We start from the raw sequence: 16,272 nt of genomic DNA, 5'->3' as shown, positions 1-16,272 counted from the left end.
GTTATCATACAAACAACCACGGCATCATGTCACGTCAGGCCTCTGTCGAGCCTGTGTGAAGAGGTTCTGTAGGCATCTATCAGCTGGACGGAGGAACAGTTACCACAGAAACAGCAAGCTGAACAGGGAAAAGGTATGCGCTAAGAAGATAATGCATTAATTGTTTCATTTGAACTGTTAAACTCTGGAGATGAATAGTAGTAATCCTGTTGGACCTACAAGAACTGATAAACTCAGGACACATTAGTCTGGCCCAATCTGACGAGGGCCACCAAAATAAAAGATTTGCATTTACCAAAGAATAACCTGTTCTCTGCATCTTGTAATAGATCCTGCAATACCCTCTGCAATACCCTCCGCAATACCCTGATAAAAAGCAATTAGGTTGCTGATACTCTTAAAGACCCTACACTGACTGACAGAAATTAGCAGATTTTATGAGATACTCTGATGAAAGTAAAATATACATGCAAAGATCATACCTACATGAAAGGTTCCATATTTTATAGAAACAGAACACTGTTTGGGATTCTGAAGGGCCAGCATTTTATTTTAAATACCTAAAGATATTCTCCTACAGATGCTGAAGGAAGTTTAATTCTGCTCTAACAGAAGAAATACGTGGCCGCTAAGAAAAATCAAGATGTTCATTTAGGATATATATGCTTTAAAATAATGTTGACATTCTTTACTTGCCTATTTAAAACATTTTTTTTCAGAGGGATTATAATTGATTTATAGATAATTACAAAATTATGAAACACTTAAAAAGCATTTATCCCAAGTTTTGGGGATAAATGTACCTTCAAATAAATACCAGACTAACTTAAAACATGTTAAAATCAACAAACTTATAAAAGGAGGGCACATACAAAATGGTAGATGCATAGAAATCTTCTTTGGAAAAGCATCATCTCATTGATACTATCAATACCAAATTAGTTTCAATGTATTTCTGAAATTAGAGAATACTCTAAAAGTCTGAATAGTTACAGTATGTTAGATATTACAGACTGGTCGAATAAAAAAAAAAACTCTTACTAAAAGACCTCTGGCCTTCTCACTCTACAAAAGGTTCTCTATTTTTCTTGTGTTAATGAGGAATTAACTTTAATCTTGTTTTAGATGCTTTGTTGAACTCAAGCTATGTCATTAGGCACAAAGAAACAATAAGCAGTGAAAAATCTTTGTGAAAACAAAGTTATACTAAGCTACAAAGTCAGAATATTTACAGCATGAGATCTCAGAGAAAAAAATGTTTAAATTTCTTTTCTTAAAAAATAACAAACACATAGGTAGAAAGATACCATAAAACTAAAGCTGAATTTTTCAAGAGACTGGAGGCCAGGCTCTTGAACACACCATTTCTTCTTTAGCTATCATTTGCACCTAATGCTGAATTAAAACATAATCTTACAGTACTGTAAAACAATATATGACTAATTGTTCAAAAATGTATTTTCCCTTATAAGGATGGCAAAACGCTATTTAAGAATGAAATTCAAGATTAGGTATCATGCCCATTATAGAAACAGGATTTTGACTTTTTAAAGCATCCCTCTGAGAAGATTCTGATATATAAAATTTGGTATTGAGAAACCATGGAAACACAAAGGTAGCACGTGGATCTCACTAGAGTTTGCGCTACCTGATGGTTCTGTTTAAGAGGATGCCTTTCACATTCCAGGTAGTCTATGTAAGCAACCTCCTTACACACTATATTATACAAACTCGTTCAACTTAGCAAGAACTGCTCCTTGAATCATGAACAAAAAGCATTCCCTGGAATTGTCTCCAGGAAGCAGAAGGCTACTTTAAGGCAACATGCTAATGCAGGGACCCTCATAAGCAGAAAATGTACGGAAGCCATAATATTATGCCACTCATAAATTAGGAAATGAACTTCATTTGCTTCACATCAATGCTAAATTTGACCCTCTATTCCTAATGCAAACCTCTTAAATTCCCACTTCCCACATGCAGTTCAGTAGATTTTGAATGACTACTCCACATCTATAGATAACACAAAGCATACAAAAATCAGAAAATAATACTCTTTCTTATGTACAGCTCTAGATTAGAAAGAAAGAGAAAAAATAATAAAAAAAAAAGAAAAGAAAGTAAGGATTTTGTTGTGGGCTCAAGTTCAACTGCATTCAGAGAAGAAGTAAACTGACAAGAACAGATAAATATGATATTGCACAGAAAAACATGAAGGAGAATATTAAGGAGAACACTATGTAACACATGTACTTACATCCTGAGCAGATGAACTTACACCTAAGTAAAAAGGGAGCGTAAACTTGCTACTACCTTCCCACTAACACATACTTGAGAAACAACCTTTAAAAAAGGAGCTTTATAAGACAGTATTTTTATACCACCTTCGTTACCATATCTGAGCATCTTTCAATAGCATGTTGAAAGATATGAACAACTACTCGAGTCCTTCTTTATGACTTGGGTCTACCTGCAGACATATGGTTTGCCAGAGTAAGGCTCTGTATCATCTTCCAATAAAAGTGAAGATGACAAATACGTTGCCAGGAGAATGTGGCTTCTTTCTTGAAAATGCTGTAAAAAACAGCATTTTGTTTTGTTCACATGCTGTGGCCTCCTTGACTCAGTCTTGTGGTTTAAACGTATGTGTTCAAGTGAGAAAAGACAGAGAAAGAACAAGACTTTTTCTTCTTGCAGGAAACATTTGTAAAAGTTTATTGAGGTCCTCCGCTAATGCGGGAATTCACTGTCTTCTAGAACTTGTCTCCCAAAGACAAGTTTGTGCTGTCACTTTAGTTTAGTTCTTCAACTTTCAACCAAGCCCACTCAGTTACACACAGAGTCTTCATTCTAGCTCTAGTTTGGAGAGAAGCAGGTGGTCCTGCAGACAGTGAAATAACAAGCAGAGGAAAGGCTGGTACACACTAGAGTTCTCATGTTGACACAGAGTATCCTCATTACAGCAGTATACACACAGCCAAGGGAGCTCTGCCTCCTATGCAAATGTGAGGAAGTTCCTTGTTCCTGGCAAACGGAGCTCTTGACCGCTGTTTTCACCTCTGAGCACTTCAATACGCTAGGCCCTGGCACCAAGATTTTGACTTTGATGGGACATCAGAATAAAAAGGAGAGGCACTCAGCAGCCTACACTTCAGAGAGGGGATGCTTCTGGCTGCTGCAAAGATGTGCTGAATCAGTAAAGACTTCTGGAGATGGGCCAGGTGGCCCTCAGCTCATTTGAAGAGGAAGGTTGCTGGGTGGTTAGTCGCTACACTACTCATCCCAAACAAACTCACGGCTGCTGGAAGAACACCACCTGCTTTTGCTGGCAAAAGCAAGCGAGCCTTCCCACATGCAGGCGGGCATGCTCCACTTCATTAAAAAAAACCCAAAACTTTAAACCACTGAAAACATCAACCTTATAATGGTAAACGTGACATACGGAAATGTCATTTGTATGCAAATGTCTATACAGTGAATAGCGTTTTAAACACAGTGGTCAATTTCTTAAATATGAGATTTTTTTTAATTGAACAGACTTGAGATTCTGAAGCTACTGTGTGGTTCAGCATATTCATGTGTTGTAATGAATTTCACTAGCTTAATTTTCAAAAGCAAAATTTTCTACATTTTCTTTAGGACTAGCTGCTGTGAAATCATATAATAAAGCTGAATTTTAAGAGCTCCGTGTAGAAAAGCATATCGTAATTCACATCTCAGAATGCTGGAAGAGATTTACTTATATGGCAAGAGAACAAAAAATGCGAAAGAAAGAACATGAGAAACACCTGTTGTGGTTTTTTTTTTTTTTTAACAAAAGCCTGAAAAACTCATATCCTCTGGATTATTTCAGCAGGTGCTCCTTTACAGACCCAGAACTAATAAAGGATAAAATGAGCTTTCAGTATCTAGAAGACATAAGTTAAAATAAATGTCATGATTTGTCCCACTCGCTTTTAATAGCTGGATCCGTGCTCATGAATGGAACTAAAACTTAAAACAAATTGACACTGTTCTACCAATGTAACTTTTCTTTTATTTAGTTAATCCTTTGCAGTGCCTCTTCTGAAAGTAAGCCTTGTTGCAAAACTTCTGAGTGTTTCTCTACTCAATATTCAAAAGTTTAATTCCAAAAGAAACCAAGATTTATTCCGCCTTAATTAAATGCCTAGTTCACCTCAAACATTTTAACAGCTTGCAAGAGCCATCTTCATCACACCCATCATTACCTATCACTACCCACTTAGCTCTATGACTGTACATTTGCAGATTTTTACAGAATGATAACAAGACTATTTAAATAAAAGATTGAAGTTACTGACATGACATTAGAAGGGGTTCTAAGTGGCTTCAAACAAACAATATACCATTCCGAATATTTCCCAGCTTGCAAACAACAAGTATAATTCAGTGTTAATACCAACAAGACTGCAATCTCCAAAACTCATTTGTAACTTAATTCAGTTCCTAGCCGAAATAAAAATGCAATTCCAGTCTGGAAAATATTGATGGCCATTAGTCCATCCACACATTTTCAGTTACAAACTCAATACCTCAGAGTACGATGCCTCCATTGTTAATCTACTAAGTATGGGAAAGAACCACATGGTTTTATACCACCGTCAGTCTAACAAGCTTTGATGGACAATGTTTGCACCTCAGTGAAGACATCTTAATAACTCGAGCCCACTTCAGTAGATACACAGCACAGAGTTAAACTGGATTATTATTTTCCACCTCTTCCTACAGACACACACCAACGCAATGACTGACTTTTACACATGGAATATCAGCAAATTATTATCTCATCCTAAGTGAAATCAATCAGGCGATTTGACTTTGCTAAGAATTCATTTATCTGAATTAAAAAGAATTTTTTAATTACTTTTAATAAAATTACTACTCTGTGGGCATAGATAATCCCAAACTGGCTTTGAGTTCAGTGAATCCTGGAAAGGTTCATTAGCTTAGATGCAGCTCCACAGGAATGTAGCTAAATGGCTTCCAAAGCCTTTTCAAGTCCAGCAGAGGTACAGAACCGATTTGTTTCAGCACATATCTTGAGCTAATCAACCTGTCAGACCCAAAATGACTCCATGTTGAGTTAGTTTGGATGTCTCTGATATCAACTCCCAGGACCTGGACTTGTAATAGCATGGTGGTGAAGCATTAGGCTATCCATTAACACCACTAGTCCTGGGGAGCTTTTTTTATCAAGACACAGAACTGTAACACGGCATGAGGCTAACCAGATCAGCATTAGCATCCCATCTCCAGCAATGCTGCTCCAGCAGGGCCATTGCTGAGCCAGACCTAAGCACTGGGGTGATTATCTGCAGTTGGGTGAATCCATCCTGGACTTCTTGAGTGTTTGATAGGAATCACAGCTTCCAGTGTTGTCCCGGTTATGTAGGATGTCCTGCTCTCCATGATCCTGGATAGCAGAGAGTTGGTTACGCATCATCTCAATCAGCAGAACATAAATCCCTTTGAAGAAATTGAAAACTAAAGATAGCACTGAAGAGGTGCGGTTTTTATTGGTGTGAAACAGCATCTGATTTTTTCCATCTCACAGGACATTATAAATACTCTGTACATTACATAATACTCTCAAGTAGAAAGAAAAGTTAAAATACTGGAGAAGGTTTACTTCCTCCTTTTCCTTTTTTCCTTCAAGAGTATATATACCAAATATGAAAGTGTCAAATAATTTCATTTCAATATTTCATAATCCAAAGGAACACTCAAATTTTATTAAAAACTTACTATGGAGCTCTTACAAAGGTTTCATTGCTCCTGGTTATTTTGCTATGCTCTTCGTTTTGAAGCAGTTCAACATTAGCTTCCAGTATCTTACTTATACTGCTCATCATACTGGAGTTCCAGTCTAAGCACCCAAAATACCATCTTTTTTTAGGTTTCCCTAAAACAGTGGAGCAAGTTTCCTACGGAGGTCATGAAATTTCCACCCAAAGAGAAATACAGAACTCAAATGGCCAGGCTCTGATCAGCCTGGTCAAGCTGGTCATGCTTCGAGCAGAGGCCAGATCAAACGTGACCTCCAGAAGTCCCTTCCAATCTAAATTATTCTGTGATTGCATGACTGCACTACTGGAGTTTCCTGTCATGCAATACAGAGAGGTCAGAAGTTGTGCACTCACCAAGGAATCTCACTGACATTACTAGAATAATTCAGAATTTTGAGGTATCAGTAAGAGCAAAGCATTACCTTTTTTCATGCTGCTTTTACATTGCTTTATGTCAAATTCTATCTCTATTTTACCATTAGCTTTAATTATTTCTCACTTGATTTACACTGACAGAAAGTAGATGATTTTTTTGGTATTTTGATTACCATAACTGAGAATCTACAAATGAACATGTATTTGCAAAAACCTCATTCCCTCCCTCTCTCACTCAAACTCCATATGAACTCTAATAGGGAACCCACACTAGAGTTAGAATAACTAAATAAGACAGTTTCCATCCCAACACATCAAGAAATACACAGTCCAATCTCTTTAATGAGAAAACTTCAGTGTGTCACAATGCCTTGAAACTAAAAAGATATTTGTATGGAAAAAAAATTATAATGAGTAGTGGGTCCCATATAGCCAAATCATGGCTCAAATCCAATCACAAAATTGCCATATGCTCTGTTCTAAGCAATCAGCCAGTTCCTTATCATGACTCTCCAGAAATAACTGTGCTTTGCAATTGCCCAACTGGGCATTTAAAATGTTTCACAAAGGTCTGGAGCCATCCATTTGGTGGAAAAGGATCATATCATCACAGTCCTTGCAAATTAATCCAATTATTATTTTTGAGACCAAATGTCAAGGAAGAATAATGAATACAGTCACAAAACTCTGAAAATGTGAACAACTGCAAAGTATGAGTGTAGATATTTATAGGAAGCACTAATGGAACTGAGAGAAGTCACACATCTCCAGGTTTGCCTCCTAATTCACCCATTTTAAGACAAAGATCTATAGTACATATAAAATGCACTCAAACTAATATACAACATCAACTTTACAGTCTAAAACCAGGATCAGTATACATCCCTTGCACAGAAGCCCTTAGAGATGCATCAGGAAACAGACATCCATTCTTTAATTGAATGTCCTTTTCTCTCAGGGATTTAAAAATATTCCCTCCCAATCCTCGGCCTCAATGTTCTCTTTTTATGAAGTGTATATCCCAGCAGGCCTAAAGCAAGATTTGACTGAGACACATATAAGTATTAAACAATAACCATTCATATGTTGTATGCTAGACCGCAGTCAAAAGACAACAATAGCCCTAAAAGCAGGGACCAGAACTCTGAGTCTTTTGCTGCCACTAATTCCTGGAGCTCAGGTACGAGGTCCCTGTTCCTCCTGGCTTTCTCCAGCACATACCCTGACACATGGCCAGCTGCCAAAGGGCTCAGAATCAACAGCACAGGTGGAAAAACCTTCCCTCTGTGCCTGGGAGACCTTCTTCAGATGTGGCAAAAGTAATGGGCATCAGCCACCTCCCAGGAATGCTTGAAGCCCAGGACACAACTCTTCTCAGGGGTTCTTACCCTAGGCCCAGCCCAGCTGCAAATGCTTTGATTCATTTACCCAACCACACTCAGGACCTCTTACAGTCACTGGATAGGAAGTGAAAGGATCAATCCAGGCAATAAACAGTACTTTGCAGGTATTCGATGGAACCTGCATCTTCTGTTATCTGCAAAAGAATCAGTAATTACACTGGGTCAGCTGAAAAGGGCCCCTGCTGCAGGTCAAGTGTTTCAATGGATTCTGATCACTGTCTTTTGTGGTTTTTTTCCCTTTTAATCAAGTATCAGTTTTTTGATACTTTAATTGAGATATAAAAAAAAGTATTTTATCAGTGTTTAAAAGTAAAAACACCCTAGTGAAAGGAAATTACTTAAAAGTTTTCTCCTTTCTTCCAAACACATAGAAAACAAAAATCTCCTCAAATACTGTAATTTTCACAACACAGTTCAACAACATTCTCTCTCTACTTACTTGCTGAAAACACGACTGAAGAGTACAATAAGAACTCGGGAACACCAGGCTGGATTAATTAAATCCCTGTTTTTCATAAGGCGAATTTATTCTTATGTACTTCAAGTTTCAAATTTCCCAATAGCAAATCCGCTCAGTCACAGTATGAATTCTGCAACATGTTTCAAAAGCACATCTCTGTGAACTTCATAGAAATAATTCAGCTCACTTATTGTATGTATTTACATACCTGATCAGTCTATAGCATACAGTTTTTGCCTATTTGTATATTTGCAAATGCAAAACATACCCTCTCTGAAACTACTAGAGACACAGAAGTGTATTAGGAGCCTTAGATATGGCCTGTTTGCAAAAAACTCGGAAAGTTATGCCAAGGCAAAGCACAGAACTTGGACCATTGTCCTCTTCAGGTCTAGTTAACAGGATTGTTTTTACAGAACAGAAGAACAAAACATAAATTTTTAATTCTCATGACATGCAAACACTGTATTGTTTTCCTGTTGGTATGGATAACACTCCTGTTCACATTTTTATTTGCTATCCAATTAGTAGATTAATTTAAGTACAACTTGCCACCTCTGCACTTGAGAAGATGGTGAAGATAAGACAGGCATTTCTCAGTTTCAGCAACGGTGGGAATACTCTGGGTCGAGAGAGGAGCAGAGAAGCACATGTGCATTATTTTTCTCACAAAGTCAGGTCACAGAGTATAGTTCAGCTTTTCACTGGGGCAAAAGACATTATTTTCAAGGCTTTAAATCAGCAACACAGTTCTTAAAACTAATTTTATTCTTATGGTACTATTACATCTGATAAATAAATAATGTGAATTAGTATTTAATTGTTTCAACCTGAGATTTTAATTTTTCGTCTATCAGTATGGGAAATCTCTTGGCAGCTCTGAAGGCTGTATGAAAATTAAATTTTTTGTTTAATTAAAAATTGGGTTTGCTGTAATAGTGGAAGCTTTAATTGAAATATTTTAATTAAGGGCCTGAAGCAACACAATGACGGCTTTTTGCTGGAGACTAGCTTATCTCACAGTCTGGAGTTTCACATTCGCTCAGCTCCTGTGCTGAACATACAGACTGCTATATAACCAGTTGTAACCGCTGCTTCTACTTGGTTAATAGCATGTAAAAAGACAAACAGCGAGGACATTCAACTACACACCTTAGACCATGTCAATACTTTGGGCAGTAAAAAGGGGTGGTTAGTACTGTTTAAAAACAATTAAAGTGAATGAAAGAAAGATAGTTGTATCATCTTGTTCAAAATGTACTGTGATCTCCACAGATATACTTCCCACCTTCTGGCAACTCTCCCAGAAAGAACAAGTGGCAGACAGACCTATCAGATTGCTCTCCGATGGATGGCCAGATTATGGCAAAACATAAGCTCCAGCAGGCAATGCTGCTCTCTTCTTCTCCAGACAGGATATCAAAATTGAAAGCACTTGGAGGGTTCATAAATAGCATCATCAACACTATTAAGATTTCGTGAGTGTGGGGAGGGAGGATGGGTTGATTGCTTTTTAACAGATTAATTTCCACATTCGAATATATCACAAACAACACAACCTGTCTCTGGGGCCCCTCCTAATGATAGTAACAAAGAAATTGGATCTATAAGTACAGAAGAAACTGAGAATAGCAGCAGCAGAATTTTGTACTTGTAAAACACTATTTATCCAAAAACTCCAGGTTTCTGGAAAGAGAGGTCAGACAGGTGCTATTATCCTGAAAACATAGGTAAGAATAGCAGAACAGTAATGCTGATCACCTGCATCAAATCAACCCACAGACATCTGCAATGGCTGCTTTGTGAACCAGTCTATAAAAGAGTTTAGCTGTTATTGTGTTCAGTAAAAAAACTAAGCCACCTAAGTTTTCAAGCACTAACTATGGAAATTTCTTCTGCCATATAACAAATGAGTTAAAAAACATTTATACCTCATTGTAGATCACACCAAAAGAGTTACTTGCAGGGAAACCACATGAGAATCAGATGAAGCAAGGAAGTAGTTACAAATGACAGATATTGAAATACATGCCTTGGTTAAGATTTGTGGGGGAAAACTTTCTATGCATTACAATAACAGGAAGATAGTGTTATTAAAAAAACAGTCCTCTTCCCTTCTACTGACGAGTGCTCTCATTGATCAAATAAGCTAAGATCTAAACAGATAACTACAACAAGGTTCCAGCGCATTTGACAGCAGACAAATTACACAGGAAAATACTGATTCACACAATATATATTGCCTCCAGCAGAAAACACTTAGGAAGAAAAGGGAGAGGAACAAGTACTTGGTGCAATTATGTAAAAGAGACAGACAAGCTATCATTTCAGAAAACAAATAATGGCTAGGTCAAGTAACTAGGTAAAGTAATACTTCAGAATGTGAAAGGTGGAGTATTGCAGGGTGTTTCTTGCCCTATTTCTCTCATATTCCTGTTCTGTGCTGGCTAGTACAATTCACTCTGACTGTCTGAAGAAGAAAAGCCTGCTAACTAATCTTATAGGCCAAGGGAGAGATTAACAAAGGAAATTAGTAGGTCTAGGTTTCAAAATCCACCTCCTCCAATTTCCCCTTCTTCCATCTCAAGTGCATAACAAAGCTGTTATGAAATCACATGTTGTAGCGGTAAAAAAACATTTTGTTTTTCAAAATCTCTGAGTCAAGAACATGGCCAAAATCATGCCTGAAAGCTGAAGAGGCTTGTCAGGTTTGGCAGGACAAAATTTTCAGGAAAATTAAGAAATTCTCAGCTGGTGAAGATCACTTTAGCTTCTTTAATCCACATTACTCTGCTGATCCACATCAGCTGAAATTCTGAACCTTCTTTTGTGTTGTGCTATTTTTAAGTAGCTAAACTTCAGCCTTGAGTATAATTGTTCAATCCTATGACATGATCCTGAAAGACAAGCATGGTGCCAGGAAAAAAGAGCCATCACCAACATGTTCCAGTCACTCACCAAAACCTTCACATGTTCATCAGTTCTTATTCGTGCGATTAAATTACCTACAGCTGTTCCCAAGTCTCTGCTGGGAGCTACAATGACACACAGCAAATCCTCTAAAAGTGGAAGGCTCTCTGCTTTTAACATTCCCTCCTGTTCAGACCACTTATGCCACCTGCGCTTTCTATAGTGACTTTGGTGGCCTGTAACATTATCACTCTATGAGGTCAAGGCATGACCCTGGGGTTTGAGTCACATGTTACCCAATCTCTCCTTCCGCCACTTCCTCTCTGCAAGAAAATGAACTATATCTCTTCCCATGGAAGAATTCCCTCGGTCTCCATCGTGAGAAAAAATTCCCTGGCAGCACCTAGATCTATTAAATCATACAAACCCTAGCTTCGAGAACAAAACCGGCTCTGTCAGAGCATTGATGTCATCTCTCAGACACTCACCAGGGTGACAATGGCACATTCAGCAGTCAGTTGAGCAGCACTGAACAACGTTCGTACAAAGCGGTAAATCTGTTTCTGCTCCGGGTCATGTTTGTCATAATCTGGTGGCACTTCGGATTTCTAAGGAAGAAATACTTCCAAATAGGTGACTGAAACAAAACGAAGCAGACAAAGAAAGACACAGTTCACATGAAAGGGAAGAAGAGGCAGATGAACTTACCGAAAGGGGATGAAGGTTTTCATCAAAAATATCTAAGAGCATTCTTCCGTCTGTGTCCCTAAAAAAGTATTAAAATCAAAGCAGTATCATTATCTGAACACGACAACATGCAGCTCTCATAGACACAAGTGTATCATCAAAACTCCAATACTCCTCATGCTGTGAGACACTTAGGAACACTGCAAAAATGTGATTTTCAAATAACAGTTGGATCTATTCTGCCATAAGATTCATGCGTAATATGAAATTCATACTACAAAGTATGCTAAAATTTTCAGCTTTCAATGCCCAAGATACACAGCTTTTGTGCTGCCTACTGCAACTGCTTCTTCACAGCCTAAGAAGTGCTACTATAAACTTACAGTAAAATCAGCTCATACTCTATTTCAATCCCCAGAAATGGGATTGGTGAGAGTCTGAAACATTAGGAAGTAACTTAGTTTTAAGCCTACTCTGCAGGATAAAAGGAACAAATAAATACTGTCTGAAAAGAATTCTCTGCCACATACATCGACAACTTCCTTTTTGCCTATAATGGCAGGAAACACAATAAGCGTTTTGCTATTGCTCTTTCAGCACCATGTACGACAGAATGCTATTATCATATTGTCCCTCCATTCCCAAACCAGAGACAAACTAAGACAGAGGAGTCATTTCACCTCCTTCATTTCAGAGTTGTTAATTGATGTACACAAGCCTGCTCCAGCATCACTGCTGAGACCATCCCGTCCCAAGTGTAGCAGAGGGCACATTTACAACACATCTCCACCCTTAGGAAGCTTCAGGAGGGAGAAGCAGCAACCAGTTCTTCCTAAATAAATCACCTCTCCATCCCAAAAGTGAAAGGACAGATAGTAAGCTTACCAAGAAGATAACATTCAGAACGTACTTATTTTCAAGACACTGACATGGGACTCCCCATTTTATAAAGGTTCAGACTCTTTGTCTGCTAGCTGTAGGTCAAATTTGCATCAAGTTCCATAAGACCATGAATGGGCATCTTCTACTGCAGACAAAAATCAGCTCTATGGCAATCTGCACGAGGTGAGTCTGGTGTAATTTTACTTTGGATTCCTCCTGCTCGACTGCCAGCTCTTACGTAAGTTTCTCACCCTCTGTAGTCCCCATTCTCGTGAGCCTTTTACTCAGCTGGTGCAATATTTCATAGAGTGATTAAGAATAACTTATTTCCACAAAACTTTAGAGTTTGGTTATCTTTGAGATCTCTATTATTTATTCAAGTGTAGTAAAAATCCAGTAGTTAGCCACTCTAACCCAGGGACAATTGAGGAAAGGAGAAAAAGGGAACCACAGATGGATAAACCAGTAGTCTAAGCATGATCATTAATGCCTCATTTCCTGGGAAATGAGATTAAAAGTTTGTGAAAAGATTTCACTCCAATTTCTGCTTTACATATTGCCATGTTTCAGTCCAAAGCCAACCGACGTCTTGGAAAGTCTTCTAAGAGCTTTCAGCAGAGATCATGCTCTAAGCCTTTCTGCCCATGTGCACTTCTAAAGGTTTCTCTTTAGATGTCAGTCTTGTTTCAAGAAGTATGATGGGTTCCAGGGACCTGAAACATGGTCCCGAATGACGTACCAGCTTAACTTTAAACATATGAATAATTCTTTTTGTTCTAGTTGGACTTCTTACAGTCCAGAAGAAAAATTGTGTAAGTGGCATGTTAGATTGAAGTCAGATTCTCTGAGAAGACGCATTGAAAAGCCACGGAACACAGAAGTCACTACTAGCTCTTCTTAAAGATGTCAGGAAATATTATTTTATGATACCTGATATATCATGAGGACATGGAGTTTAAGATACAAAAGCACAATTCAACATGAAGAAAACTAATTCATGTATTAAGCAACATTTTTCAGAACCTATTTTCTATTCAACCAGCTTGACTGAGCAGAGATCTAAAACATATTACGCAGAAAGAGATAAGCCAGAACTTGCTCCATTTCTGAAGCATCTTAAATAACATCTATTCACAATGTCTCTCCTACTGCATAATTAATTTTTTTTATTTCAAAATCTATTAACACTGATTTACACAGTTAACTTTATAAAAATCTAGCTTAAAAAAAATCTGACAGACACTATTCAGATTTCTCTATACGTAACTGCAACATATGCAACAATGCAGAAGTGCCCAGTGCACATAAAACCAAATACTGAATCATCAAAATTTTTCAATGCTGAACTGTGCTTCCAGATTTTTAAGGTTCATAATCATCTAATTTTTATTTTTCTAAGCAAAATAATATATATAAAAACTGCAAAAGAACATGTTTCTCATTTCTTACCTGGGAAATAAGAAAACTACTACCCAAAACATTTTGAAAGAAATATAGCATGGATTTTTAGGGTTTGGGCAGATAATTTGTTTCGATTAAAAGTGTCTTCAGTACAAGATTTCATTATTCACATACCTGTTTTTGATGTGGTAATATATTGCAAGAGCTACACTGTAAAGAAAAATACAGAGTTAATATTGCAGGACTGTTAAATGATATTATTCGTCACATCAACGTGCACACTTAAAACCTAGCACAATGCACGATAAAACGTATGCTCAACAGCCTATTTTCTTCTGTTCATTGTTGGATACCACAAAAACGGCTGTAAAGAGATAATTTTATAATATTTGTTCAGCCCATTCGGAGTGCCTCTTTTGCACTAGTAATGAAATAGCTTACAATGATCCTCATATTCCACATACTGAGTTGCACATATCTTTTGTTTAATGCCCTACTCCACTACAGTCAATGATAAAACTCCCACTGCCATCCAAGGTTGAAGATAAAAGACGTCACAGGCACTGCACATCCTCTTTTATTGTTTGCTAATGCTGCCAGGCTAATGTGAAACATTTTAACCACCACTGGCTTATGATTTTTATGTAAATCCAGTAAGTTCTGATTGTCTTTGACTCACACACCAGCCTCAAATATTAGGCTCCTACAGTTCTATGGTATCAAGTTACTGACCTCTGGAAAGACAACTCCCTGAATAACTTACTGCATTATGTGTTTCCCATGTTCTCAACCACACACCCAAGTACCACTTCTTATATTCTTAAGCTAAAATTTTAATTTCATATACAACTAACTGATCTCATTCACATTTGAGACTCAAGAAAATTAAGACATGGCTTCTCACTGTTATTCTCCAGTTTCCAACTCACGACTCCAGCTTTACTGAAGGACACATGCTGTACACACGACAAAGCTCTATTGAAGGATTAAGCAGAACCAGCACCCTCCCTGCTTGTTCCAGCCACATAAAACTTAGTCAAAGTTACAGGGGAAGGAGGGGGAGTTCACTGATTCTATTGTCACCAATGTTGACTATTTGTTCTGTCAGTGATTTACTATAAGACGTTTATGTCTTATACTGACACAAATTTTCCCCCCTTTTCTTTTCCATAAAAGGCCTTTCAAAAGAGTCAATTGGTTGCTCCGTAATTCTATTCCAAAACTTTTACATGAAAACTGACACTCTGCATGTTATGAAAATGATATGTTGGAGGTACCCTGTTAGTCAAATTGTAAATTATGTCACATATGGTTGGTTGGTTTTTGTATTGAACAGCCATGTAGTGAAAACATTTTTCTTCATTGAAAGTAAGCATATTTTAACAACTTTACATGAGCTTGGTATCTTTTACCTGACTGCATTAGAAGGTTTAAAATGGTTTTTAGATTTGATTTTTTCTATAGAAAAATATTTAAGGAATTAAAAAATACTGTGTACCATGGACATGTAAAGGACACAGTCCTCACTGAAAACAAAAACACATATTTATCACTGAACTTAATTTGACTGAAAGCTATTGACAAAATCAATTATTCCTAAAATTTAATTTTAAATTATGCCCCCAGAAATACACTTGCAGCTCCAGTTCACTTTATAAAAATAGATACAAGAATCTATGTGCAGAGCTCTGGTCCATGCCTATATGGTTGCTTTTGTATCAAAACATCAAACTAAGTTTAGAGAATATTTACTACTTAGAAATCTGTATCAAAATCTGAAAGTCTTTCAGAGCTGTAACAGAGTAACTCAGATCCAAGTTTCATTCTGCTTTTCCTACACCGGTTCAGTTAGCCCTCAGCGTGCAGGAATGAAGCTTATGAAGCTTTCCATCATCTCACCCTGGCCAGCCCACTGATGCTGCAGATAGATCTCCAGCAGATGCACTAATATTTCAAACACACCAGTGTGTAACATGATCCAGAAGAAATGACTGAGCTGGCTGAAATACATCCCTCATAGATTTACCTACATGCAACAGTCATTTATCCGCAGAAACCACCAGGATGGGGACAACAAATGAAGTTGTACTAACAAAGCAATAAACTGGCCATCTCCTCACCCTTAATCTGTTAAATGTGCAGCCAGACAGGAGAGGATGAAGACTCCTCACCCAGAGGCTTCATGTGCCAGAGTCCAGTTTCTCACCCCATATAACCTCTTTTCAAACCCTCTCAACCCCTTGCACCTTTCAAGCCTTACCATGCTGGCAAGTTGGCCTCAGCCCAGCACAACTCCACAGCCGGACCCAGTGCCAGTTCTTCCAGCCTCATGTGTGCCTTCTCCTCC

At 37.7% G+C, this 16,272-nt stretch overlaps 1 protein-coding gene across 3 annotated transcripts in view; it reads right to left on the bottom strand.

Annotated features, from left to right (window-relative positions):
• CCNY (cyclin Y) overlaps positions 1 to 16,272 on the bottom strand; it is a 126,784-nt gene that overhangs the window by 17,578 nt on the left and 92,934 nt on the right. For all 3 annotated transcript variants that reach the window (XM_054060634.1, XM_054060636.1, XM_054060635.1), the window contains 3 exons: positions 14,100 to 14,135; positions 11,664 to 11,721; positions 11,444 to 11,563 (listed from right to left, as the gene is read on the bottom strand). In XM_054060634.1, the coding sequence (XP_053916609.1) occupies positions 11,444 to 11,563; positions 11,664 to 11,721; positions 14,100 to 14,135 (214 nt within the window). The remainder of the gene's footprint in view (positions 1 to 11,443; positions 11,564 to 11,663; positions 11,722 to 14,099; positions 14,136 to 16,272) is intronic.

This window comes from Cuculus canorus, chromosome 2, assembly GCF_017976375.1.
Source record: "Cuculus canorus isolate bCucCan1 chromosome 2, bCucCan1.pri, whole genome shotgun sequence".
Classification (NCBI taxonomy): domain Eukaryota; kingdom Metazoa; phylum Chordata; class Aves; order Cuculiformes; family Cuculidae; genus Cuculus; species Cuculus canorus.
Note: the sequence above shows the minus strand (reverse complement) of the source record. Positions and strands in the feature narration are given on the sequence as shown.